Here is a 25,060-nt window from a genome sequence, read left to right as displayed (position 1 = left end):
TGAATCGCAAGACTCCTCAAGATGATTTAATGAAAATTAATAGTTTTAGCTCTGTGAGGCATCTGTATGATGATTAAAAGAGTGTGTGGAGACAAAAAAATTCATAACCAGTAGACATACAATATGAAGGTTCATTTAGGAAACCCGTATGTGAACCAGTCACTGGAGCTGTCCACAAACTGTAGTTCTGAAAATCTTTCAAGGGTCAGAAATCAGCAAATCATATAACTTCAGCGAAGGCCCTTTCTCATAGATGATATGAGGAGTAAAAAACATGTAAAAGCCCTCACCTCTAGAGGAGAGTCTGGTTCATCCAGGATGCTCTTTTCACTCTGAATCCTCTGCATGGTTCCTGTAGAACTGGGGTCCATTATCAGCACGTTCTGACTAGCAGCTCTGCCAAACTTACAGTCACTCTTTCTGGAGTCAGTGGTCCTGCACACCTCGTAGTTGTACACGTGTTGGAGAGTCCCTGTCCCCAAAGTGTCTGAGTAACGTGGTGGATAATATGGAATGACAGGCAGACTGGAGTGATACAGGATGCGAGACTGTCTCCACCTGTAGATCTTGACTGATATAATAACCACTAAACAGGTGATGAAGAGGAAGGAGACCACAGCCAAAGCCAAGACTAAGTAAAAAGTCAGGTTGTCATTGTACTCCTTGTCGTGAGCAAAGTCAGTGAACTCTGACAGCACTTCAGGGAAGCTGTCGGCCACCGCCACGTTCACAATGACTGTAGCTGAACGAGAGGGCTGCCCGTTGTCCTCCACGATAACACTCAGTCTTTGTTTGACGGCATCTTTATCAGACACTTGGCGGATGGTTCTGATCTCTCCATTCTGGAGGCCCACTTCAAACAGGGCCCTGTCTGTGGCTTTCTGCAGTTTATAGGAGAGCCAGGCATTCTGTCCAGAGTCCACATCAACAGCCACCACTTTAGTCACCAGGTAGCCCACATCTGCTGAACGAGGCACCATTTCAGCCACCATAGAACCTCCAGACTGGACCGGGTACAGAACCTGAGGGGGGTTATCGTTCTGGTCCTGGATCAGGATTTTCACAGTCACGTTGCTGCTGAGTGGAGGAGAACCTCCGTCCTGAGCTTTGACACTAAATACCAGCTGCTTAATCTGTTCATAATCAAACGAGCGTGTTGCCTGTATCACTCCGCTTTCAGAGTTTATTGACAGAAAAGAGGAAACTAGAACGCCATCCACCTGCGCATCATCCAGGAAGTATGAAATCCGCGCATTTTGGCTCCAGTCCGCATCTTGCGCACTGACATGGGATATCGATATTCCCGGGGCGTTGTTTTCAGTAATATAAGCGGAGTAACTAGGTTTTGTAAAGAGCGGAGCGTTGTCGTTAATATCGGAGATCCTGACGTGTAAAGTCGTTTCAGCAGAAAGCGGGGGCGATCCTGAGTCGGTTGCAGTAACAGTTATGTTGTATTCTGCTTTCAATTCACGATCAAAAGCAGCATCTGACAACAAATTGTAGTAATTTGTCAGAGAAGAATAGATTTTGAAAGGAAGCCTTTGTTCTATTGAACATGTTATCTGCCCGTTTCTTTCGGAGTCGGCATCCTTCACATTAAAAACAGCAATCGTCGTGCCTGGGGGCACATCTTCGGATACCAGGCTAGAAAATGACATTATATTAATGACTGGAGCGTTATCGTTTATATCAACGACATCGATGACGACTTTAGATGCGTCACTTAGGCTTCCTTGATCTTTGGCGATCACTCTAATTTCGTATTTTCTGTCTTTTTCAAAATCGATTTTATCTCTGACTGTAATTTTGCCAGTTGAACTGTTAATTTCGAATTTTTCGTTGGATTTTCCCGTCCCGATGGATAAGCTGTAAGTAACTGCACCATTAGAACCACTATCGGCATCTGAAGCATTGACTGTGGTAATGTAAGTGCCTATAGGTGCATTCTCTATAACCGTAGCAGTGTACAGCGATTGATTAAAAACCGGAGGATTGTCATTGACATCGAGAACTTTAATCTGAATATTTACTGTCCCAGATCTTTGAGGAGTTCCTCCGTCCACTGCAATAAGCTTTAGATAGAGATTCGGATTCAGCTCCCTGTCTAATGGTTTCTGCAAAATCATGACGGCGAATTTGATTCCGTCAGCATTTGAGTGTTGTTTCAGAGCGAAATGATCATTTGGGCTCAATGTGTATTGCTGCAGCGTGTTTATTCCTGCGTCAGGGTCATATGCGCTGTCCAAGTCGAAGTGCGATCCTATTGTTGCAGATTCACTAATTTCCAGGTTAACCACGTTGTTTTTAAAAGCAGGAGAATGATCGTTCACGTCCAATATTTCCACCGTCACCCTGTGGAGTTCGATCGGGTTCTCTAAAATAATTTCAAAGCTGAAGCTGCACGGCGACACGTCTCCACAGATCTCTTCGCGGTCGATTCTCTCCTTCACCACTAGAAGCCCTTTGTCTGCCTTCAGCTCGGTGTACTGATTGTTTTCTCCGGTCACAATACGGGCTCGACCAGAGCGAAGTCTGCTCAGATCCAAGCCAAGATCCTGTGCTACATTACCGACAAATGAGCCCCTTTTCATTTCCTCCGGCACCGAGTAGCGGATTTGGCCGTCAGTGGTCAAAAGCATGCAGACGAAAAATAACACTTGCCATGTAAATGTCCAGCACGACACCCATTTTGTCCCCGAGTGCGAACCTGTCTCCATGTCGTAAAGAATAAAATCCAGAAGATGAATGACATCCAAAGGAAAACAATGTTGTGGCTCAGTTCACTGTATGATTACAACATGATTTTAAAGAATGCTCCTTCAAAAACGTCTGTTTCTCTGTCGATCTGCAGCACGTATGACGACGGTGAGACTTCTCTCTCTCTCCTGCCTCATCCTCCAACAGCTCACTTCGTTCTACTAATCAACAGCGTCCCTTAGAGTCCAAAACTGGGAAAGACCAGGGTTTTTCCAATAAGAGTCTTCGACTTTTGGCCTGGAATAAGAATTTAAAATGCCCTAAACCTTTATTAAATTAAGAGGCGTTTTTCCTGAGCCAGAGATGTGACGTGAAGATTCCAATTTCTCACAACAGAAGGTGACTACTGACTGATTCAAGACAAACTACATAATAGTTTTGTTGAAGACAGAAATAGGGCCTCAAAAAATAATTTAAAGAATGATAACAGCACAATGTATAGATTTAGTCAAATAGGGATTTGGTAGTCCATATATTATTTATGTTGCAAACAATGACAGATATGTTTACTTTCATAGACATCTGGATTTGTTCATAGGCACACTAATTAAATTAATCAGGTGATTAAAATGTCTCTTTGTGATGTTTTTTAGAAAAAGTATTCTGACAGCCTACCATCACAGCACTATACATTCTTCAACCAGGTTATCAATATTAACAGTGTGACAATATATTATCAATATTTAGGTGAACCTGAGCCGTCTGTGACTGCACGATCTTAACACAGACCAAAATATCATATGAACATTCAAAGCAGATGATGGAATATATACAGCTAAAAATCTCAAAGGTCAGATGGGCTCAAACCTAGCAGCATATCAAGGTTCATATAGAAAAACAATGTGCAATCCAGTCACTGCAGATGTCCACGGACTTTAGATCTGAAACTCATTCATAGGTCAGAATTTCAAGATTTCTCAGCAAACAATTCTATGCAGTCAATCCCACTTTTCACAGAAAGAATAACAAGTAAATATCATGGCAAAGCCCTCACCTCTAGAGGAGAGTCTGGTTCATCCAGGATGCTCTTTTCACTCTGAATCCTCTGCATGGTTCCTGTGGAACTGGGGTCCATTATCAGCACGTTCTGACTAGCAGCTCTGCCAAACTTACAGTCACTCTTTCTGGAGTCAGTGGTCCTGCACACCTCGTAGTTGTACACGTGTTGGAGAGTCCCTGTCCCCAAAGTGTCTGAGTAACGTGGTGGATAATACGGAATGACAGGCAGACTGGAGTGATACAGGATGCGAGACTGTCTCCACCTGTAGATCTTGACTGATATAATCACCACTAAACAGGTGATGAAGAGGAAGGAGACCACAGCCAAAGCCAAGACTAAGTAAAAAGTCAGGTTGTCATTGTACTCCTTGTCGTGAGCAAAGTCAGTGAACTCTGACAGCACTTCAGGGAAGCTGTCGGCCACCGCCACGTTCACAATGACTGTAGCTGAACGAGAGGGCTGCCCGTTGTCCTCCACAATAACACTCAGTCTTTGTTTGACGGCATCTTTATCAGACACTTGGCGGATGGTTCTGATCTCTCCATTCTGGAGGCCCACTTCAAACAGGGCCCTGTCTGTGGCTTTCTGCAGTTTATAGGAGAGCCAGGCATTCTGTCCAGAGTCCACATCAACAGCCACCACTTTAGTCACCAGGTAGCCCACATCTGCTGAACGAGGCACCATTTCAGCCACCATGGAGCCTCCAGTCTGGACCGGGTACAGAACCTGAGGGGGATTATCGTTCTGGTCCTGGATCAGGATTTTCACTGTAGCCATTGAGCTGAGCGGAGGGGATCCAGCATCACGAGCAGTCACATTAAACTCAAACCACTTGATTTGCTCATAATCAAACGATCTTACTGCATGAATGACTCCATTTTCTGAATTTACAGAGACTAAGGTCGACACAGCAATCCCATTAATCTCTTTCTCTTCTAGAAAGTAAGACACGCGAGCATTTTGACCCCAGTCTGCATCTGTAGCTCTGATCGCAAACACAGAGAATCCAGGAGAGTTGTTTTCAGGAAGAGCTTTGCTGTATTCTGCCTGATCAAACTTTGGTGGACTGTCATTCACATCCAAGACTTTTACATTGATATTCTTAGTGTTTGACAGAGGTGGAGAGCCTTGGTCAGAGACAGTTATAGTGATATTGTATTCGGGAACACTCTCTCTATCCAGGAATGTTTCCGTCACTATGGAGTAATAGCCTGTTAATGAAGACTCCATTTTGAAAGGTACGTCAGAGTTAATGGAGCACTTCACAACACCGTTACGCTCAGAATCAGCATCATCAACGTTGACAACAGCTATAGTTGTTCCTGGAGGAGAATCCTCTGATATGGAATGAGTGAATGACATCATCTGTATTGTGGGAATGTTGTCATTCTCATCAATAATTTGAATAATCACTTTGCACGTGTCTGTATATCCCCCGTGATCACTGGCCTGGACGTTTAACTGATACGTTTTGGATTTTTCAAAATCTAATTTACCCACAACTTTAATCTCTCCGGTCTGAGAGTCTATCACGAAGATGTTAGATGCCTCTATGGCAACATATTGGATTGAGTAAGACACCTCCCCATTTGCACCGGTATCTGCGTCATTTGCCTTAACCGTAGTTACAACAGTTCCTTCAGCGGAATTCTCCTTGATATCAGCTTTATAAACAGGTTGGCTACACACAGGAGCATTATCATTAGCATCTAGCACAGTAATGTGGATGCGAACTGTCCCTGATCTGCGCGGCTCTCCTCCATCTGAACCAATCAGCACCAGTGTGTGCGTCTCCTGTTTCTCTCGGTCTAACGCGTTCTGTAAAACCATTTCAATAAATTTTTCACCATCCGGCTGGCTGTGCACTTCCAATTTGAAATGATCTGAAGGTTTCAGTGTATATTTCTGAATATCATTAACACCGACGTCAGCATCACTTGCTCTCACCAAAGAGAAACGCGTTCCAGATGCAACACTTTCAGCGATATTCAAATTGATTTCTTTTTTCGGGAAAGACGGGCTGTTGTCGTTCACATCTATTACCTCGACTGTTACTCGATAAAGCTGGATGGGGTTTTCTAAAATCAGCTCAAAACTGAAACTACAGGGCGTCGTCTTTCCACACAGCTCTTCTCGGTCGATCCGCTCTTTTATAACCAGGGTGCCTTTGTCTTTGTTCAAATCCACAAATTGTCGCCCTCCTTTTGCAATAATACGAGCGTTACCTGTCACAAGCCTCGATACATCCACACCTAAATCTCTAGCAATGTTCCCGACCACAGATCCCACCGCCTGCTCCTCCGGAACGGAATATCGAGCCTGCCCAGCCACCAAGATCAGCTTGTACAGACAAACAATGACGATCAGTTGTTGCCATCGGCCTCTGCGAGCGTTGATCCACGAACAATCCATTTTAAATCCCATGATGATTCAATCCAAAGTAAACCTGGCGTAATTACATCCAAGTAGAGAAAAAAATGCGCCTTTTCCTCACAAAAATTCCGCAAAAGAGACAAACGTTCGATGGTGACGACGAATCTTGTCGTGTTTTCCAGCAGTGAACAGTGAACTGCATTAAAAGGGAGGACTGCTGCGCTGCTGACGCGTTATTAACTCAGCCATGTATCAACAGCGGCGCTCAGAGCCCATCTATGGTAATGTCTGCCATAAGGATATTAAACTGCCTTTAATAAATATCATTTCAAGTTAAACATTAAATACCCGTGGAAAGTCTGGCTGGTTTAAAAATGCTTGATAAAAATATGCGATCGATTATGCCCTCCAATTGGGCAAGTGGGCAATAACAAAACAACTCATAAAAAGAAAACTTTCAGCACAACAGTAAACACAAGAGTGACGGAAACTTAATTTCCGCCCGACTAATGAATACAAAAGCAGGTCGACTAGACAAAAAATATGTAAAAAGAAGTATGTAAATATTTTGTGCTTATATTCTCAAGTCAAAAATGTAAGAAATGAAATCAAAATTTAATAATTAAACGTTATATCATAGATACAAAAAACACAATAAAAACAACCCCACATAATTAATTCTGAATAAATATATATATTATAGATACATTTTTCCATATCTATAAATATATAATTTATGAATATACATCATATATGTATTTATCTATTTATTCATTTAATTCTTTATAGTATGAAGAGAGCGTGTGTCATTAAAACACAACTTTAAATAGAGTTTTGTTTGAAAGTTTCAGTACCATGGACAGAGGTAACAGACGACTCATCGGAAGGCAGGAAGCAAATATCAGCAGTGTCACATTTTAACACATTCATATCACACACAGTTAAACAAAACTGAAGCAGATTAAGGATTATTGGGAAAGTTCACATCACTTACCAAGGTTGACATTTGAGAAATGTTGAATGACGGTTGTTTTTCCAACTGCACAGCATCAGCCTCAGCTCCATCAACACTCATCAAACTTTGACTCATTGGCTGCATAGTTTTCATGTCACTCTTTCTGGAGTCAGTGGTCCTGCACACCTCGTAGTTGTACACATGTTGGAGAGTCCCTGTCCCCAAAGTGTCTGAGTAACGTGGTGGATAATATGGAATGACAGGCAGACTGGAGTGATACAGGATGCGAGACTGTCTCCACCTGTAGATCTTGACTGATATAATAACCACTAAACAGGTGATGAAGAGGAAGGAGACCACAGCCAAAGCCAAGACTAAGTAAAAAGTCAGGTTGTCATTGTACTCCTTGTCGTGTGCAAAGTCAGTGAACTCTGACAGCACTTCAGGGAAGCTGTCGGCCACCGCCACGTTCACAATGACTGTAGCTGAACGAGAGGGCTGCCCGTTGTCCTCCACGATAACACTCAGTCTTTGTTTGACGGCATCTTTATCAGACACTTGGCGGATGGTTCTGATCTCTCCATTCTGGGGGCCCACTTCAAACAGGGCCCTGTCTGTGGCTTTCTGCAGTTTATAGGAGAGCCAGGCATTCTGTCCAGAGTCCACATCAACAGCCACCACTTTAGTCACCAGGTAGCCCACATCTGCTGAACGAGGCACCATTTCAGCCACCATAGAGCCTCCAGTCTGGACCGGGTACAGAACCTGAGGGGGGTTATCGTTCTGGTCCTGGATCAGGATTTTAACACTCACGTTGCTGCTGAGTGGAGGAGAACCTCCATCCTGAGCCTTAACAACGAGCTGCAGTTCTTTAAGTTGTTCAAAATCAAATGAGCGCACAGCATGGATGACTCCAGTTTCACTGTTTATTGATATGAAAGATGACGTCGGACTTCCACCGATGTCACTTTCTTCCAATAAGTATGATATTCTCGCGTTTTGATCCCAGTCAACATCGTGAGCCCTGACAGTAAATATAGAAATTCCGGGGGGATTATTTTCTGTAACCGGAGTCACATAGCTACTTTTGTCAAATATTGGGGCATTGTCATTTATATCAGAAATCCTCAGTGTAAAATTGTTTTGCTTGTCAAGGCAGGTGCGCCGGAATCAGTTGCTTTTACAGTTATGTTATAGTGTGATACAAGTTCTCTGTCAAATCCAGCATCTGTCAATAATGCATAGTAGTTTGTTAAGGTTGGTTTTATTTTAAAAGGGGGGCTACTGTCCGTGGTACAAGCTATTTTACCGTTCTGCTCGGAATCTGCGTCAACGACGTTAATTATTGCTACTGTGGTCCCTACAGGCGCATCTTCCGGCACAGTGCTGGAGAATGACATCACATTTATGGCTGGCGCATTGTCATTCTCGTCTAAAACCTCAATCATTACTTTACTTGAATCTGTTAGGCCACCTTTATCCGTAGCTTCGACCATAACTTCATGTTTTTTATCCTTTTCATAATCTACTTGTCCTATTAGTGTGATGATACCTGTATTCTCGTCTAAATGAAATACGTCAGCAAGTTGCTCTTTCATGTTTGAGAATCTATAGGTGATCAGACAATTTGATCCGCTATCTGCATCACTGGCATTTACAGCTGTTATATAAGTGCCTTTTAATGCCTTCTCAGAAACAGCAGCCTTGTAAAGCGTTTGGTTAAAAATTGGAGGATTATCATTCGCATCGAGCACCGTTATTTCGATCTTTACTGTTCCAGATTTATGCGGCGCCCCGCCATCAACAGCGATGAGCTTCAGAGACAATCTCGGCTCGCTTTCTCTGTCTAACGGCTTCTCTAGGACCATCTCGGCATATTTTCGACCATCTGGACTGGAATGTTGCTTCAAACCGAATATGTCATTCGTACTGAGGATATATTTCTGGATATCGTTGCTGCCTACGTCTGCATCCTCCGCGCTGGGCAGCAAAAAACGCGACCCCAGTGTTGCCGATTCGCTGATTTCGAATTTAATTTCCTCCTTTCTAAACGTCGGGGCATTGTCATTTATGTCTGTTATTTCCACAGTTAACCGGTGCAGCTCCATGGGATTTTCCAAGATCACCTCAAAGCTGAAGCTACACGGCGTGACGTCCCCACAAAGCTTCTCTCGGTCTATTTTCTCGTTCACGACTAAAATGCCTTTGTCTGTTTTGAGCTCGGTGTACTGGATGCTTTGTCTGGTCAGGATGCGAGCTCGACCCGACCGCAATCTTTGTAAATCCAAGCCAAGATCCTGCGCTACATTACCTATAAGAGAGCCCCTTTTCAGCTCCTCTGGAATCGTATATCTGATCTGGCAAACGGCACTCTGAATGAGCGAGCAGAAGAAAAGGAGAGTCGTCCACACTGACCTGCTGCGCAATTTAGGACAAAAAGACGAGTTTCCCAACGCCATTGCACACGGAATAAAGAATCCCATACTAAGTTCCTGGTAATGCTGATCCACGTATCAGAAAAAAATAGAAATCCTTTTGCTTTTCAGCTGCTCGCTTGACGAATGTTTGCAGTCAAAGGCTGCGTTCTCTCCAATATAAACGGGGAAGTAAGGGCTGTGCCTGCAGCGCGTCAAGACTGAAAGCTGTGTTACACTGACCGACAGCGTCCCTTACTGTCCAAATCATGAACATCATGAACCCATACGCGTGCACAAACGAGGTTACTTCAGAAAATACTTAAATATAGAACTGAGAATATCATATTTATCTAAGATAATACTGGACTTTAAAATACAAAGAAAAATCAAAGATATCCAATTATTTCGATTAACACATCGGTAAAAACGTGTTGAAGAAGGACCAGAAACAGTAAACGTTCCACTTTCACCATCTCCTCAGGAAATCAGCTGGGAACATCTCAATGCATGTACCAATACAGCAGGATCACATGTCAAACCCAGGTGCAGAAGTGCAACCAAAACAGTAAAATGAAAGTCAACACAACCTGATACCACCAAGTAAATGCCTGAATAAATACATAAATAAATAAATAAATAAATAAATAAATAAATAAATAAATAAATAAATAAATACATAAATAAATAAATAAATAGTGCAATCAGCCTCAGTTCTAGGCTTTGTGTATTTCCAGTATTTGATGGAGAAAATATGACGACAGGAGAAATACAAAGCAACCTGAATATTTTATATTAAAATGTTAAAGCCCTCACCTCTAGAGGAGAGTCTTGTTCATCCAGGATGCTCTTTTCACTCTGAATCCTCTGCATGGTTCCTGTAGAACTGGGGTCCATTATCAGCACGTTCTGACTAGCAGCTCTGCCAAACTTACAGTCACTCTTTCTGGAGTCAGTGGTCCTGCACACCTCGTAGTTGTACACGTGTTGGAGAGTCCCTGTCCCCAAAGTGTCTGAGTAACGTGGTGGATAATATGGAATGACAGGCAGACTGGAGTGATACAGGATGCGAGACTGTCTCCACCTGTAGATCTTGACTGATATAATAACCACTAAACAGGTGATGAAGAGGAAGGAGACCACAGCCAAAGCTAAGACTAAGTAAAAAGTCAGGTTGTCATTGTACTCCTTGTCGTGTGCAAAGTCAGTGAACTCTGACAGCACTTCAGGGAAGCTGTCGGCCACCGCCACGTTCACAATGACTGTAGCTGAACGAGAGGGCTGCCCGTTGTCCTCCACGATAACACTCAGTCTTTGTTTGACGGCATCTTTATCAGACACTTGGCGGATGGTTCTGATCTCTCCATTCTGGAGGCCCACTTCAAACAGGGCCCTGTCTGTGGCTTTCTGCAGTTTATAGGAGAGCCAGGCATTCTGTCCAGAGTCCACATCAACAGCCACCACTTTAGTCACCAGGTAGCCCACATCTGCTGAACGAGGCACCATTTCAGCCACCATAGAGCCTCCAGTCTGGACCGGGTACAGAACCTGAGGAGGGTTATCGTTCTGATCTTGAATATTCAAGTTTACAGTAGTGTTGCTGCTTAATGGTGGAGAGCCTCCATCTTGGCCTTTCACTAAAATACTCAGGGATTTGATTTGCTCAAAGTCAAATGATCGAATTGCCTGGATATCTCCAGTTTCTGCATTCACAGATATATATGTGGATATAGGGTTTCCATTGACCTGAGAATCGATAAGCAGGTAAGACACACGAGCATTCTGCCCAAAGTCAGAGTCGTGCGCTTTTACTGAAAACACAGACAATCCAGGAGAATTATTTTCGATGATATGAGCTACATAATAATTATTTTCAAAAACTGGTGCATTATCATTGACATCTGATAATTTAAGTGTTAATGTTGTATTACTCGAGAGTGGTGGGCTACCTTCATCTGTAGCGATGAAAGTAATATTATATTCAGGGTTACGCTCCCTATCAAACACACCATTTGTCACCAGAGTATAATAATTCTTCAGAGATGAGTGAATTTGGAATGGAATATCACTTTTTAATGAGCATTGTACTTTACCATTTTTGCCAGAATCCACATCTTTAACGTGTATAATGGCTACAGTAGTTCCACTGGGAGAATCCTCAGGGATGGTATTGGAAAAGGAGGTTAGTGTTATCACTGGTGCATTGTCATTAACGTCCACCACTTCAATAGTCACTTTGGTCGATGTGCTTTGGCCACCTTGATCTTTAGCCTGCACGCCAATCTCATAAATCTTATTCTCTTCATAATCAATCCTACCGTTTACTTTCAAATCCCCGCTCTGCTCATCCAGATAAAACAATTCAGCCACATTATTAGACATGCGATTAAAATGGTAGGTGACTCGCCCGTTCATGCCTTCATCTGCATCTGTCGCGCTGAGCTTCACCACTAAGGTTCCTTTGGGAACATTTTCTTTGACCGATGCTTTAAAATTCGATTGCGCAAAAATCGGGGCATTGTCATTATTATCTAGCACAGTGACATGTATTTTCAGAGTCCCTGACTTCTGTGGCTCGCCCCCATCCACAGCCGTCAGCGTGAGAAGCAGCTTGTCCTCCTTCTCTCGGTCCAGCGCGTTAGAGAGGTACAGCTGTGCGTATTTATGGCCGTTCGGGCTGGACACCACCTTGATGTTAAAGTGAGTGGTCGGGTGCAATGTATAGCCTTGCAAAGCGTTGATGCCAACATCAGGATCAGTCGCGCTCTCCTGCAGTATTTCCGTTCCCAAAAGAGCATTTTCTACAATTTCGATGTGCACTTCCTTCTCATGAAACACGGGCGCATTATCGTTGACGTCCAGCACTTCAACTACGACGCTATGGAGCTGCATTGGATTCGTCAAAATCATTTCAAAATTGAAGCTACAGGGAGACGCCTGACCGCAAAGCTTCTCTCTGTCGATTCTGTCCCCCACGACGAGAATCCCTTTGTCTGCGTCCAGTCTGATGTACTCGCTGCTTTCTCCGCTGACAATTCGGCCGCTGCCCGCTTTCAGTCTTTTTGCATCGATGCCTAAATCTTCGGCCACGTTTCCTACGAAAGAGCCCTTTCTCATCTCCTCTGGAACAGAATAGCGGATCTGGCATATTGCGCTACCTATGACAAAGACAATGACGTAGGCCTGTACTTGCCATTGCATCGCGCGTTCATGCCTGAAAATCTCCATGTCTCGAAGTAGTTCAGTCAAATGTGAATTAAATGTATTCCTAAAGCAAAAATGCAAAAAACAAAATCCTGTGTATCCCCTCTTTTGTATTTAAAATCCACCGAGCTGCAGCGACTGAATGTGAGAGAGACTCTCCAGCTCACGGAAAACGACGACAATCAGGGAGGCGTAAGTGAAAAAAACAAAAAAATAAAAAGAGCTTTATCTGTGTATTGAAGACCAACAGCGGCCCTCAGAGTCAAATGTAGAAATAACATGTGTCTGAAAAATGCACAACTAATATCAGCAGTAAAAATGGATAAATAATAATGACAAACCATAAGGCAGACGACAAATAAATGTCAAAAGAAATAAATGAAAATATAATTTTACTGGATCATATTTAAATAAATAAAATCCCCTTATAAGTATAGAACTAAAAAAATAGGTCCACACATGTGCTAAATTCAGCACGACTCCTGAGTGGAACTAAGAATGACCAAACAAATCAATAGAATTCTGTACAGATATACAGTCCATAGTTGAACTGGAAATGGTCTCTGAGATTTAATTATATATGTCTATTTTTGCTGTCAGTGACAAGATGTAGTTTACATAACTTGACAAACTAATAAAACTGTAACTTAAAAATAATCACTCAAGTATTAAATAGAAAAACGAACCTCAAGAGGAGAGTCTGGTTCATCCAGGATGCTCTTTTCACTCTGAATCCTCTGCATGGTTCCTGTAGAACTGGGGTCCATTATCAGCACGTTCTGACTAGCAGCTCTGCCAAACTTACAGTCACTCTTTCTGGAGTCAGTGGTCCTGCACACCTCGTAGTTGTACACGTGTTGGAGAGTCCCTGTCCCCAAAGTGTCTGAGTAACGTGGTGGATAATATGGAATGACAGGCAGACTGGAGTGATACAGGATGCGAGACTGTCTCCACCTGTAGATCTTGACTGATATAATAACCACTAAACAGGTGATGAAGAGGAAGGAGACCACAGCCAAAGCCAAGACTAAGTAAAAAGTCAGGTTGTCATTGTACTCCTTGTCGTGAGCAAAGTCAGTGAACTCTGACAGCACTTCAGGGAAGCTGTCGGCCACCGCCACGTTCACAATGACTGTAGCTGAACGAGAGGGCTGCCCGTTGTCCTCCACGATAACACTCAGTCTTTGTTTGACGGCATCTTTATCAGACACTTGGCGGATGGTTCTGATCTCTCCATTCTGGAGGCCCACTTCAAACAGGGCCCTGTCTGTGGCTTTCTGCAGTTTATAGGAGAGCCAGGCATTCTGTCCAGAGTCCACATCAACAGCCACCACTTTAGTCACCAGGTAGCCCACATCTGCTGAACGAGGCACCATTTCAGCCACCATGGAGCCTCCAGTCTGGACCGGGTACAGAACCTGAGGGGGGTTATCGTTCTGGTCCTGGATCAGGATTTTCACTGTAGCCATTGAGCTGAGCGGAGGGGATCCAGCATCACGAGCAGTCACATTAAACTCAAACCACTTGATTTGCTCATAATCAAACGATCTTACTGCATGAATGACTCCATTTTCTGAATTTACAGAGACTAAGGTCGACACAGCAATCCCATTAATCTCTTTCTCTTCTAGAAAGTAAGACACGCGAGCATTTTGACCCCAGTCTGCATCTGTAGCGCTGATCGCAAACACAGAGAATCCAGGAGAGTTGTTTTCAGGAAGAGTTTTGCTGTATTCTGCCTGATCAAACTTTGGTGGACTGTCATTCACATCCGAGACTTTCACATTGATATTCTTAGTGTTTGACAGAGGTGGAGAGCCTTGGTCAGAGACAGTTATAGTGATATTGTATTCGGGAACACTCTCTCTATCCAGGAATGTTTCCGTCACTATGGAGTAATAGCCTGTTAATGAAGACTCCATTTTGAAAGGTACGTCAGAGTTAATGGAGCACTTCACAACACCGTTACGCTCAGAATCAGCATCATCAACGTTGACAACAGCTATAGTTGTTCCTGGAGGAGAATCCTCTGATATGGAATGAGTGAATGACATCATCTGTATTGTGGGAATGTTGTCATTCTCATCAATAATTTGAATAATAACTTTGCACGTGTCTGTATATCCGCCGTGATCACTGGCCTGAACGTTTAACTGATACGTTTTGGATTTTTCAAAATCTAATTTACCCACAACTTTAATCTCTCCGGTCTCAGAATTTACTTCAAATAGCCGCTTCGCCTCTCGCGCTACGTGCGCTATTGAGTAAGACACCTCCCCGTTTGCACCGGTATCTGCGTCATTTGCCTTAACCGTAGTTACAACAGTTCCTTCAGCGGAATTCTCCTTGATATCAGCTTTATAAACAGGTTGGCTACACACAGGAGCATTATCATTAGCATCTAGCACAGTAATGTGGATGCGAACTGTCCCTGATCTGCGCGGCTCTCCTCCATCTGAACCAATCAGCACCAGTGTGTGCGTCTCCTGTTTCTCTCGGTCTAACCCGTTCTGTAAAACCATTTCAATAAATTTTTCACCATCCGGCTGGCTGTGCACTTCCAATTTGAAATGATCTGAAGGTCTAAGAAGGTATTTCTGAATCTCATTAACACCGACGTCCGGGTCGTCTGCGCTCTCCAAAGAGAAACGCGTCCCTGAAGCAGCATTTTCTACGATTTTCAAATGGATTTCTTCTTTCGGGAAAGACGGGCTGTTGTCGTTCACATCTATTACCTCGACTGTTACTCGATAAAGCTGGATGGGGTTTTCTAAAATCAGCTCAAAACTGAAACTACAGGGCGTCGTCTTTCCACACAGCTCTTCTCGGTCGATCCGCTCTTTTATAACCAGGGTGCCTTTGTCTTTGTTCAAATCCACAAATTGTCGCCCTCCTTTTGCAATAATACGAGCGTTACCTGTCACAAGCCTCGATACATCCACACCTAAATCTCTAGCAATGTTCCCGACCACAGATCCCACCGCCTGCTCCTCCGGAACGGAATATCGAGCCTGCCCAGCCACCAAGATCAGCTTGTACAGACAAACAATGACGATCAGTTGTTGCCATCGGCCTCTGCGAGCGTTGATCCACGAACAATCCATTTTAAATCCCATGATGATTCAATTCAAAGTAAACCTGGCGTAATTACATCCAAGTAGAGAAAAAAATGTGCCCTTTCCCCACAAAAACTCCGCAAAAGAGACAAACGTTCGATGGTGACGACGAATCTTGTCGTGTTTTCCAGCAGTGAACAGTGAACTGCATTAAAAGGGAGGACTGCTGCGCTGCTGACGCGTTATTAACTCAGCCATGTATCAACAGCGGCGCTCAGAGCCCATCTATGGTAATGTCTGCCATAAGGATATTAAACTGCCTGTCATAAATATAATTTTATATTAAACCCTTACATATCGTGATAAGGTTGAATGAATAGATAAATACATGTTCAAAGGTATTGTCACGTTGTGTTGCATACGGTGCGGTGCAGTGAGCATAATAAAATAATTAAAAGCATTAAGAACAACACTGAACCACAGCTGAATCAAAAATGTACTTCTGTATTATTTATAAAATCAAAACAGGTAGACAAGGAAAAAAATATAATGGAAAAAATATATGTGAATAATTTGTGCTAGTTTTCCCAAGAACATGCGTTTTGTTAAATTTTAATTAATCAAATTTGAATATAGTATGCTTTAGCTTTGTAACTTCAAGAAAATGTATTAAAACAGCAATAAATTTCGATAGAAACTGTAAAAAGAAATACTCTATTAATAGCCAATGCATGATCAAAACCTAATCATGTACATATTTCATTATTTAGGAAATAGGTAAAGTACTTGTCATTAATTCACAATTTTAAATAATCATCTCTCAGAAGGGTTCAGCACCATGGACAGCGTTAACGGGACACTCAAAAGCAGCACTGAGTTGTAGGAAGGCAGGAGGAAGAAACCAGCAAGGTCCCATTTCATCAAATACAAATTACAAATAATGAAACCAAACTGAAGCAGCTTAGGGGATATTAGGAAACTTCACATCACTTACCAAAGTGGACATTTGAGAAGTGTTGAATGACGGTTGTTTTTCCAACGGCACAGCATCAGCCTCAGCTCCATCCACACTCATCAAACTTTGACTCATTGGCTGCATAGTTTTCATGTCACTCTTTCTGGAGTCAGTGGTCCTGCACACCTCGTAGTTGTACACGTGTTGGAGAGTCCCTGTCCCCAAAGTGTCTGAGTAACGTGGTGGATAATATGGAATGACAGGCAGACTGGAGTGATACAGGATGCGAGACTGTCTCCACCTGTAGATCTTGACTGATATAATAACCACTAAACAGGTGATGAAGAGGAAGGAGACCACAGCCAAAGCCAAGACTAAGTAAAAAGTCAGGTTGTCATTGTACTCCTTGTCGTGTGCAAAGTCAGTGAACTCTGACAGCACTTCAGGGAAGCTGTCGGCCACCGCCACGTTCACAATGACTGTAGCTGAACGAGAGGGCTGCCCGTTGTCCTCCACGATAACACTCAGTCTTTGTTTGACGGCATCTTTATCAGACACTTGGCGGATGGTTCTGATCTCTCCATTCTGGAGGCCCACTTCAAACAGGGCCCTGTCTGTGGCTTTCTGCAGTTTATAGGAGAGCCAGGCATTCTGTCCAGAGTCCACATCAACAGCCACCACTTTAGTCACCAGGTAGCCCACATCTGCTGAACGAGGCACCATTTCAGCCACCATAGAGCCTCCAGTCTGGACCGGGTACAGAACCTGAGGGGGGTTATCGTTCTGGTCCTGGATCAGGAGTTTCACACTCACGTTGCTGCTGAGAGGAGGAGAACCTCCATCCTGGGCTTTGACCGTAAAAACCAGCTCTTTGATCTGTTCATAGTCAAACGAGCGCAGTGCATGTATCGTTCCGCTGTCTGCATTAATTGAAATAAAATTCGATAACGGAGCCTCGTCAAGATTTGAATCCACTAGAATATAAGACACACGCGCATTTTGGTTTTCATCACTGTCCCTTGCCTTTACACCAAGGATAGAAGCACCAGGTGAGTTGTTTTCTGTGATAAAGGCATTATAAACCGCTAGTGAAAAAACCGGAGCATTGTCATTTACATCAGAGACTTTTAAATGAAATGTCATTTTTGTTGAGAGAGGAGGAATTCCAGCATCGCGAGCAACTACAGTGATGTTATATTCTGGAACACTCTCACGATCTAATGTTGTGTCTGTCACTAACGTGTAATAATTTCTTAAACTGGATTTCACCTTAAAAGGTGCGTTTGGCTCTACTTGACACAAAACCTGTCCGTTATCACCCGAATCAAGGTCTTTAATATTTATGATGCCAATGGTTGTGCCTATACGGGAGTCCTCTGACACGGGACTGGTGAATGACATCACGTTAATGACAGGGGCGTTGTCATTCACGTCAATTACGTCGATTACGACTTTGCTTGAATCTGATAATCCGCCCTGGTCTCTTGCATCAATTCGCAGCTCGATTTTTTTGTCTTTTTCAAAGTCTATAGCCCCAGCAACAAATAACGTACCTGAAGCAGGATCAATGGAAAGTAAATCAGCTGTATTGCTCTTTGTATTTGATATAGAATACGCGATATAGCCATTTGCCCCGCTGTCGTCATCTGTAGCGTTAACCGTAATAATACTCGTACCCTTTGCTGCATTCTCAACCACAGTGGCCTTATATACTGACTGGTTGAAAACAGGCGCATTGTCATTTGCATCTAAAACTAAAATGTTGATATTTACTGTGCCGGATCTCTGCGGATTCCCGCCGTCCACAGCGATTAGTTTCAGGGAGAGACTGGGAATCTTTTCTCGATCTAGCTGCTTTTGCAGAATCATCTCTGCATATTTACTGCCGTCGGGGTTTAAATGCTGTTTTAAAATGAAATTGTCGTTCGAGGATAAGACATAATTCTGCAGGCCGTTCGTGCCGACATCGGGATCCTCCGCACTGTCGAGCACAAATCTCGCTCCGAGGTTTGCTGATTCGCTGATCTCCAGCATTATTTGTGATTTTTTGAACAGCGGCGGATGATCGTTCACATCCAACACCTCGATCGTTATGTGATGCAATTCCACAGGATTTTCTAAAATTATTTCAAAACTGAAGCTACACGGCGTTACCTCTCCACAAAGCTGCTCACGGTCGATTCTCTGATTCACGATCAGAATCCCTTTGTCTGTCTTCAGTTCAGTGTACTGGAGGTTTTCTCCGGTGACAATACGTGCCCGACCAGAGAGCAGTCTTTTAATGTCCAAACCGAGGTCCTGCGCTACATTGCCAATGAGAGATCCCTTCTTCATCTCCTCGGGTACAGAGTAGCGGATCTGACCAGAACCGATTTCAAAAATATGAAACAATAAAAGAGAATCCACAAGCATACGCCATTTGGGGACTCTTTGCAGATTCGCCATGACTGGAGAGAATTTCCAAAGGAAGCAGAGAAAAAGAATGATACTCCGATCGGGCTTCACAAATTATAAATTTAAAAAAAATCGCGTGTTCCACATCAGAAGCAAACTAACTGCAGCAGAAACATATTTTCAGTATGGACGGTACGAGATTCATCCGCCTTGTGACAAAATAACAACGCCCATGAACACCGTCTCAAAGCTTAAAAGCCTCCTAAAAATGAAATATTGTTCAACAGCGTCCCTTAGAGTCCATAACGTGAACATCCCAATGAATTAGAAGTGGGAATAATAATAATAATAATAATAATAATAATAATAATAATAATAATAATAATATAATAATAATAATAATAATATAGGGTTTAAAAAACATGAATACTGATATAAAATAAAAAAAAAACATGAATGAACGGTTTAATCTTGTTTAAAGTCACTGACTGTAAAAGACAGCAAAACATCTATGGATTATCACAAGGATAATGAGACCACTAGAAAAATTAGAAACACTAAATATTGAATGTACCTGAAAAAACAAATATATACAGAAACAATTAGGCCTGCGGAGTGTGGGAAAAAAATCTACGACTGCATATAAAATACAGATGAGAGACGCTGTCCATTGTACTGAAGGCATGTTATTTAACTGACCTCAAGAGGAGAGTCTGGTTCATCCAGGATGCTCTTTTCACTCTGAATCCTCTGCATGGTTCCTGTAGAACTGGGGTCCATTATCAGCACGTTCTGACTAGCAGCTCTGCCAAACTTACAGTCACTCTTTCTGGAGTCAGTGGTCCTGCACACCTCGTAGTTGTACACGTGTTGGAGAGTCCCTGTCCCCAAAGTGTCTGAGTAACGTGGTGGATAATATGGAATGACAGGCAGACTGGAGTGATACAGGATGCGAGACTGTCTCCACCTGTAGATCTTGACTGATATAATAACCACTAAACAGGTGATGAAGAGGAAGGAGACCACAGCCAAAGCCAAGACTAAGTAAAAAGTCAGGTTGTCATTGTACTCCTTGTCGTGAGCAAAGTCAGTGAACTCTGACAGCACTTCAGGGAAGCTGTCGGCCACCGCCACGTTCACAATGACTGTAGCTGAACGAGAGGGCTGCCCGTTGTCCTCCACGATAACACTCAGTCTTTGTTTGACGGCATCTTTATCAGACACTTGGCGGATGGTTCTGATCTCTCCATTCTGGAGGCCCACTTCAAACAGGGCCCTGTCTGTGGCTTTCTGCAGTTTATAGGAGAGCCAGGCATTCTGTCCAGAGTCCACATCAACAGCCACCACTTTAGTCACCAGGTAGCCCACATCTGCTGAACGAGGCACCATTTCAGCCACCATAGAGCCTCCAGTCTGGACCGGGTACAGAACCTGAGGGGGGTTATCGTTCTGGTCCTGGATCAGGATTTTCACGCTCACGTTGCTGCTGAGTGGAGGAGAACCTCCGTCCTGAGCTTTGACCGTGAAAACCAGCTCTTTGATTTGTTCATAGTCAAAGGACTTCACAGCGTGAATCACTCCACTTTCAGCATTGACAGACATGTACTCAGAAACTGGTGATGCACCAATCTGAGTATCTTCCAAAATGTAAGATATTCTGGCATTTTGATTTTCATCAGGATCTTTCGCCCTCAACGTGAGAACAGAGACACCAGGAGAGTTATTTTCCACTATAGGTGCAGAGTAAACAGCTTGTGGAAACACTGGAGCATTGTCATTCACATCAGAGATCTTTATATTAAAGGTTTTCTTGGTTGAAAGAGAAGGAGTTCCTGCATCGGTGGCAATTACAGTAATATTATAATCTGAAACACTTTCACGATCTAATACAGCATCTGTTACCAAAGTGTAATAACTTTTTAAATTGGATTTAATTGTAAAAGGAACATTTTGTTCAATTCTGCAGTTTACATGTCCGTTATCGCCCGAGTCAAGATCCTTTACATTAATAATGCCAATAGTTGTACCAGGAGGAGAATCCTCTGATACAGAACTGGTGAATGACATCACATTAATAGCTGGAGCATTATCATTTACATCTGTTACTTCAATTATAACTTTACTTGAATCAGTTAAACCGCCCTGATCTTTTGCCTCAATTCTGAGTTCGTATTTTTTGTCTTTCTCAAAATCAAGTGATCCAGATATTAATATAATGCCGCTGTTTTCGTTTATTGTGAATATATTACGCACCCCACTGCTTGTGTCTGAGAAATAATATGTGACGATGCTGTTCGAGCCGGAATCTGCGTCACTGGCGTTAACTGTGGTAACATAAGTATCTGCAGGAGAATTCTCCAACACCGTGGCTTTGTACACTGACTGATTAAACACAGGCGCATTATCATTGGCATCGAGCACAGTAACATCTATATTTACTGTTCCTGATCTCTGTGGCGTTCCTCCATCCACAGCTATCACCTTCAGAGACAGATACGGATCAGTCTCCCTGTCTAGGGGCTTCTGCAGCACCATTTCAGCGTATTTCTTTCCATCTGCGTTCGAGTTTTGTTTCAAACTAAAATAGGAATTGTCGAGCATAAAATACTCTTTTAGTCCGTTCACACTCACATCTAGATCTTCCGCACTGGTTAATGGAAAACGAGCTCCGACGATGGCTGATTCGCTAATTTCGAAATAGATTTTTTCTGTTTTGAACGTAGGTGAATGGTCATTTACGTCCATTATTTCAACAGTAATTTGATGCAACTCCATCGGATTTTCTAAAATCAAATCAAAGCTGAAGCTGCACGGCGTTATGTCTCCACAAAGCTGCTCCCGGTCTATTCTCTCGTTGACGGTAAGAATCCCTTTGTCTGTCTTTAGCTCGGTGTACTGGGTGTTTTCTCCAGGCACGACACGAGCACGGCCAGAACGAAGCCTTTTAATGTCTAAACCAAGGTCCTGGGCTACATTACCAATTAAGGAGCCTTTCCTCATCTCTTCAGGAATAGAGTACCTGAGGTGTCCGCTGGCAATATGGTTAAAATGAAAAAACAACAGCAGAAGACACAGATTCTTTCCGCAGCCAAAGCGCCATTTTACGCACTGGATGTCGGCTGATTTTCCAAACGCCATTATAGTAAAACAATGATCAAAGTCCACCAACCCGTTCCACGTACTAAAAAAAGACCATAACATGAGCAACCAGCACTGATTCTGATTAAAATGTATGGTAAAAATCCGTTAAATCCGTCCCATTCCGTCGTGAATGAGTGCAAGTAGCGCACACTCGGTTTTCCTCTCTCATGTGACGCGTTTGAGGAGGAGAGAGAGAGATGGTTGAAGTGTTCTTATTGCGTTGATCAACAGCGTCTCTTAGAGTTCAACAATTGCAACATCAAGCTAATTTAATCTTTTTGGACCGGTTTGAACAAATCTGCCCCATGAAAAATTATGTAAAACACACTATAAAATACGAAAGTATTAAAACAGACTTATCAGCTGAATTTCTGTGGAATTCGATATTGTATGAAAACACAAAAATAAGTTGCGATATAATTGAACAAATTTATTGTATAAAACTCCTGTCCCACGGTCAAAAATAAGTAACTGTCTGACAGATGGAATACAAATATAATAAATTCATCATTAAATAAAAGCTGCTTTCTGGAAGTGCTCATTTCTACTGGCAGAACCTTCAAACACGTAGAAAATTATATATTACTTTAAAATAAATAACTTTCTAATAATTTCAGAAATTAACTAATCTCAACACAAAATAATTATAAATGAACGAAAGTGACTGACTTAAAGATGCGTGTGCATACACGTACAGATACAGAAATACTCTCTGGCAGCATTAGAAGAAGTAGAAAAGACAATTGAAGAACTAAAAATATGGTATTCTTTTAAAAAATGAAAAAGCAAAATGAAAGTATCAACACTTTACTGAATAAACACTTTCCACACACACGCTGAAATTCTGTTATATATATCTATACATACAGAGAGAGAGAGAGATGGTTGAAGTGTTCTTATTGCGTTGATCAACAGCGTCTCTTAGAGTTCAACAATTGCAACATCAAGCGAATTTAATCTTTTTGGACCGGTTTGAACAAATCTGCCCCATGAAAAATTATGTAAAACACACTATAAAATACGAAAGTATTAAAACAGACTTATCAGCTGAATTTCTGTGGAATTCGATATTGTATGAAAACACAAAAATAAGTTACGATATAATTGAACAAATTTATTGTATAAAACTCCTGTCCCACGGTCAAAAATAAGTAACTGTCTGACAGATGGAATACAAATATAATAAATTCATCATTAAATAAAAGCTGCTTTCTGGAAGTGCTCATTTCTACTGGCAGAACCTTCAAACACGTAGAAAATTATATATTACTTTAAAATAAATAACTTTCTAATAATTTCACAAATTAACTAATCTCAACACAAAATAATTATAAATGAACGAAAGTGACTGACTTAAAGATGCGTGTGCATACACGTACAGATACAGAAATACTCTCTGGCAGCATTAGAAGAAGTAGAAAAGACAATTGAAGAACTAAAAATATGGTATTCTTTAAAAAAATGAAAAAGCAAAATGAAAGTATCAACACTTTACTGAATAAACACTATCCACACACGCGCTGAAATTCTGTTATATATATCTATACATACAGAGAGAGAGAGAGATGGTTGAAGTGTTCTTATTGCGTTGATCAACAGCGTCTCTTAGAGTTCAACAATTGCAACATCAAGCGAATTAAATATTTTTGGAAGGGTTTGATTCAATATTTCGATGAATAACAGTAAAACACACTATAAAATACGAAAGTATTAAAACAGACTTATCAGCTGAATTTCTGTGGAATTCGATATTGTATGAAAACACAAAAATAAGTTACGATATAATTGAACAAATTTATTGTATAAAACTCCTGTCCCACGGTCAAAAATAAGTAACTGTCTGACAGATGGCATACAAATATAATAAATTCATCATTAAATAAAAGCTGCTTTCTGGAAGTGCTCATTTCTACTGGCAGAACCTTCAAACACGTAGAAAATTATATATTACTTTAAAATAAATAACTTTCTAATAATTTCACAAATTAACTAATCTCAACACAAAATAATTATAAATGAACGAAAGTGACTGACTTAAAGATGCGTGTGCATACACGTACAGATACAGAAATACTCTCTGGCAGCATTAGAAGAAGTAGAAAAGACAATTGAAGAACTAAAAATATGGTATTCTTTAAAAAAATGAAAAAGCAAAATGAAAGTATCAACACTTTACTGAATAAACACTTTCCACACACACGCTGAAATTCTGTTATATATATCTATACATACAGAGAGAGAGAGAGATGGTTGAAGTGTTCTTATTGCGTTGATCAACAGCGTCTCTTAGAGTTCAACAATTGCAACATCAAGCGAATTAAATATTTTTGGAAGGGTTTGATTCAATATTTCGATGAATAACAGTAAAACACACTATAAAATACGAAAGTATTAAAACAGACTTATCAGCTGAATTTCTGTGGAATTCGATATTGTATGAAAACACAAAAATAAGTTACGATATAATTGAACAAATTTATTGTATAAAACTCCTGCCCCACGGTCAAAAATAAGTAACTGTCTGACAGATGGCATACAAATATAATAAATTCATCATTAAATAAAAGCTGCTTTCTGGAAGTGCTCATTTCTACTGGCAGAACCTTCAAACACGTAGAAAATTATATATTACTTTAAAATAAATAACTTTCTAATAATTTCAGAAATTAACTAATCTCAACACAAAATAATTATAAATGAACGAAAGTGACTGACTTAAAGATGCGTGTGCATACACGTACAGATACAGAAATACTCTCTGGCAGCATTAGAAGAAGTAGAAAAGACAATTGAAGAACTAAAAATATGGTA

At 41.7% G+C, this 25,060-nt stretch overlaps 6 protein-coding genes across 11 annotated transcripts in view; all 6 read right to left on the bottom strand.

Moving 5' to 3' along the window:
- Window positions 1–25,060, bottom strand: part of LOC130531666 (protocadherin gamma-C3-like) — a 235,825-nt gene that overhangs the window by 90,478 nt on the left and 120,287 nt on the right. For 2 of the 6 annotated variants that reach the window (XM_057043758.1, XM_057043760.1), the window contains exons 1-2: window positions 19,808–22,431; window positions 18,869–19,072 (exon numbers count right to left, since the gene is read on the bottom strand). The exons of the other annotated variants lie outside the window; for them this stretch is intronic. In XM_057043758.1, the coding sequence (XP_056899738.1) occupies window positions 18,869–19,072; window positions 19,808–22,309 (2,706 nt within the window). In that variant the 5' untranslated portion in view covers window positions 22,310–22,431. Of the gene's footprint in view, window positions 1–18,868; window positions 19,073–19,807; window positions 22,432–25,060 lie in introns of those variants that run through there. 6 annotated transcript variants of the gene reach the window in all.
- Window positions 216–2,861, bottom strand: LOC130531674 (protocadherin beta-16-like). Its single transcript, XM_057043794.1, has one exon. It carries the CDS (start codon window positions 2,715–2,717, stop codon window positions 231–233), a length of 2,487 nt encoding a protein of 828 aa, XP_056899774.1. The 5' UTR covers window positions 2,718–2,861; the 3' UTR covers window positions 216–230.
- Window positions 3,719–6,339, bottom strand: LOC130531683 (protocadherin beta-16-like). Its single transcript, XM_057043802.1, has one exon. It carries the CDS (start codon window positions 6,179–6,181, stop codon window positions 3,734–3,736), a length of 2,448 nt encoding a protein of 815 aa, XP_056899782.1. The 5' UTR covers window positions 6,182–6,339; the 3' UTR covers window positions 3,719–3,733.
- LOC130531718 (protocadherin beta-1-like) lies at window positions 8,094–9,699 on the bottom strand. The gene has a single exon (XM_057043828.1). The coding sequence runs from the start codon at window positions 9,566–9,568 to the stop codon at window positions 8,213–8,215; it is 1,356 nt and encodes a 451-aa protein (XP_056899808.1). The 5' UTR covers window positions 9,569–9,699; the 3' UTR covers window positions 8,094–8,212.
- Window positions 10,280–12,891, bottom strand: LOC130531691 (protocadherin gamma-A11-like). Its single transcript, XM_057043807.1, has one exon. It carries the CDS (start codon window positions 12,725–12,727, stop codon window positions 10,295–10,297), a length of 2,433 nt encoding a protein of 810 aa, XP_056899787.1. The 5' UTR covers window positions 12,728–12,891; the 3' UTR covers window positions 10,280–10,294.
- LOC130531682 (protocadherin beta-16-like) lies at window positions 13,357–15,978 on the bottom strand. Its single transcript, XM_057043801.1, has one exon. It carries the CDS (start codon window positions 15,817–15,819, stop codon window positions 13,372–13,374), a length of 2,448 nt encoding a protein of 815 aa, XP_056899781.1. The 5' UTR covers window positions 15,820–15,978; the 3' UTR covers window positions 13,357–13,371.

Source organism: Takifugu flavidus, chromosome 9, assembly GCF_003711565.1.
Source record: "Takifugu flavidus isolate HTHZ2018 chromosome 9, ASM371156v2, whole genome shotgun sequence".
Taxonomy (NCBI): Eukaryota; Metazoa; Chordata; class Actinopteri; order Tetraodontiformes; family Tetraodontidae; genus Takifugu; species Takifugu flavidus.
This window is presented reverse-complemented; position numbering and strand designations above follow the sequence as displayed.

Coding starts and splice junctions, on each gene's coding strand:
- LOC130531683 (XM_057043802.1), bottom strand. CDS start 6,181: ATGGGATTTAAAATGGATTGTTCGTGGATCAACGCTCGCAGAGGCCGA.
- LOC130531691 (XM_057043807.1), bottom strand. CDS start 12,727: ATGGAGATTTTCAGGCATGAACGCGCGATGCAATGGCAAGTACAGGCC.
- LOC130531682 (XM_057043801.1), bottom strand. CDS start 15,819: ATGGGATTTAAAATGGATTGTTCGTGGATCAACGCTCGCAGAGGCCGA.
- LOC130531674 (XM_057043794.1), bottom strand. CDS start 2,717: ATGGAGACAGGTTCGCACTCGGGGACAAAATGGGTGTCGTGCTGGACA.
- LOC130531718 (XM_057043828.1), bottom strand. CDS start 9,568: ATGGGATTCTTTATTCCGTGTGCAATGGCGTTGGGAAACTCGTCTTTT.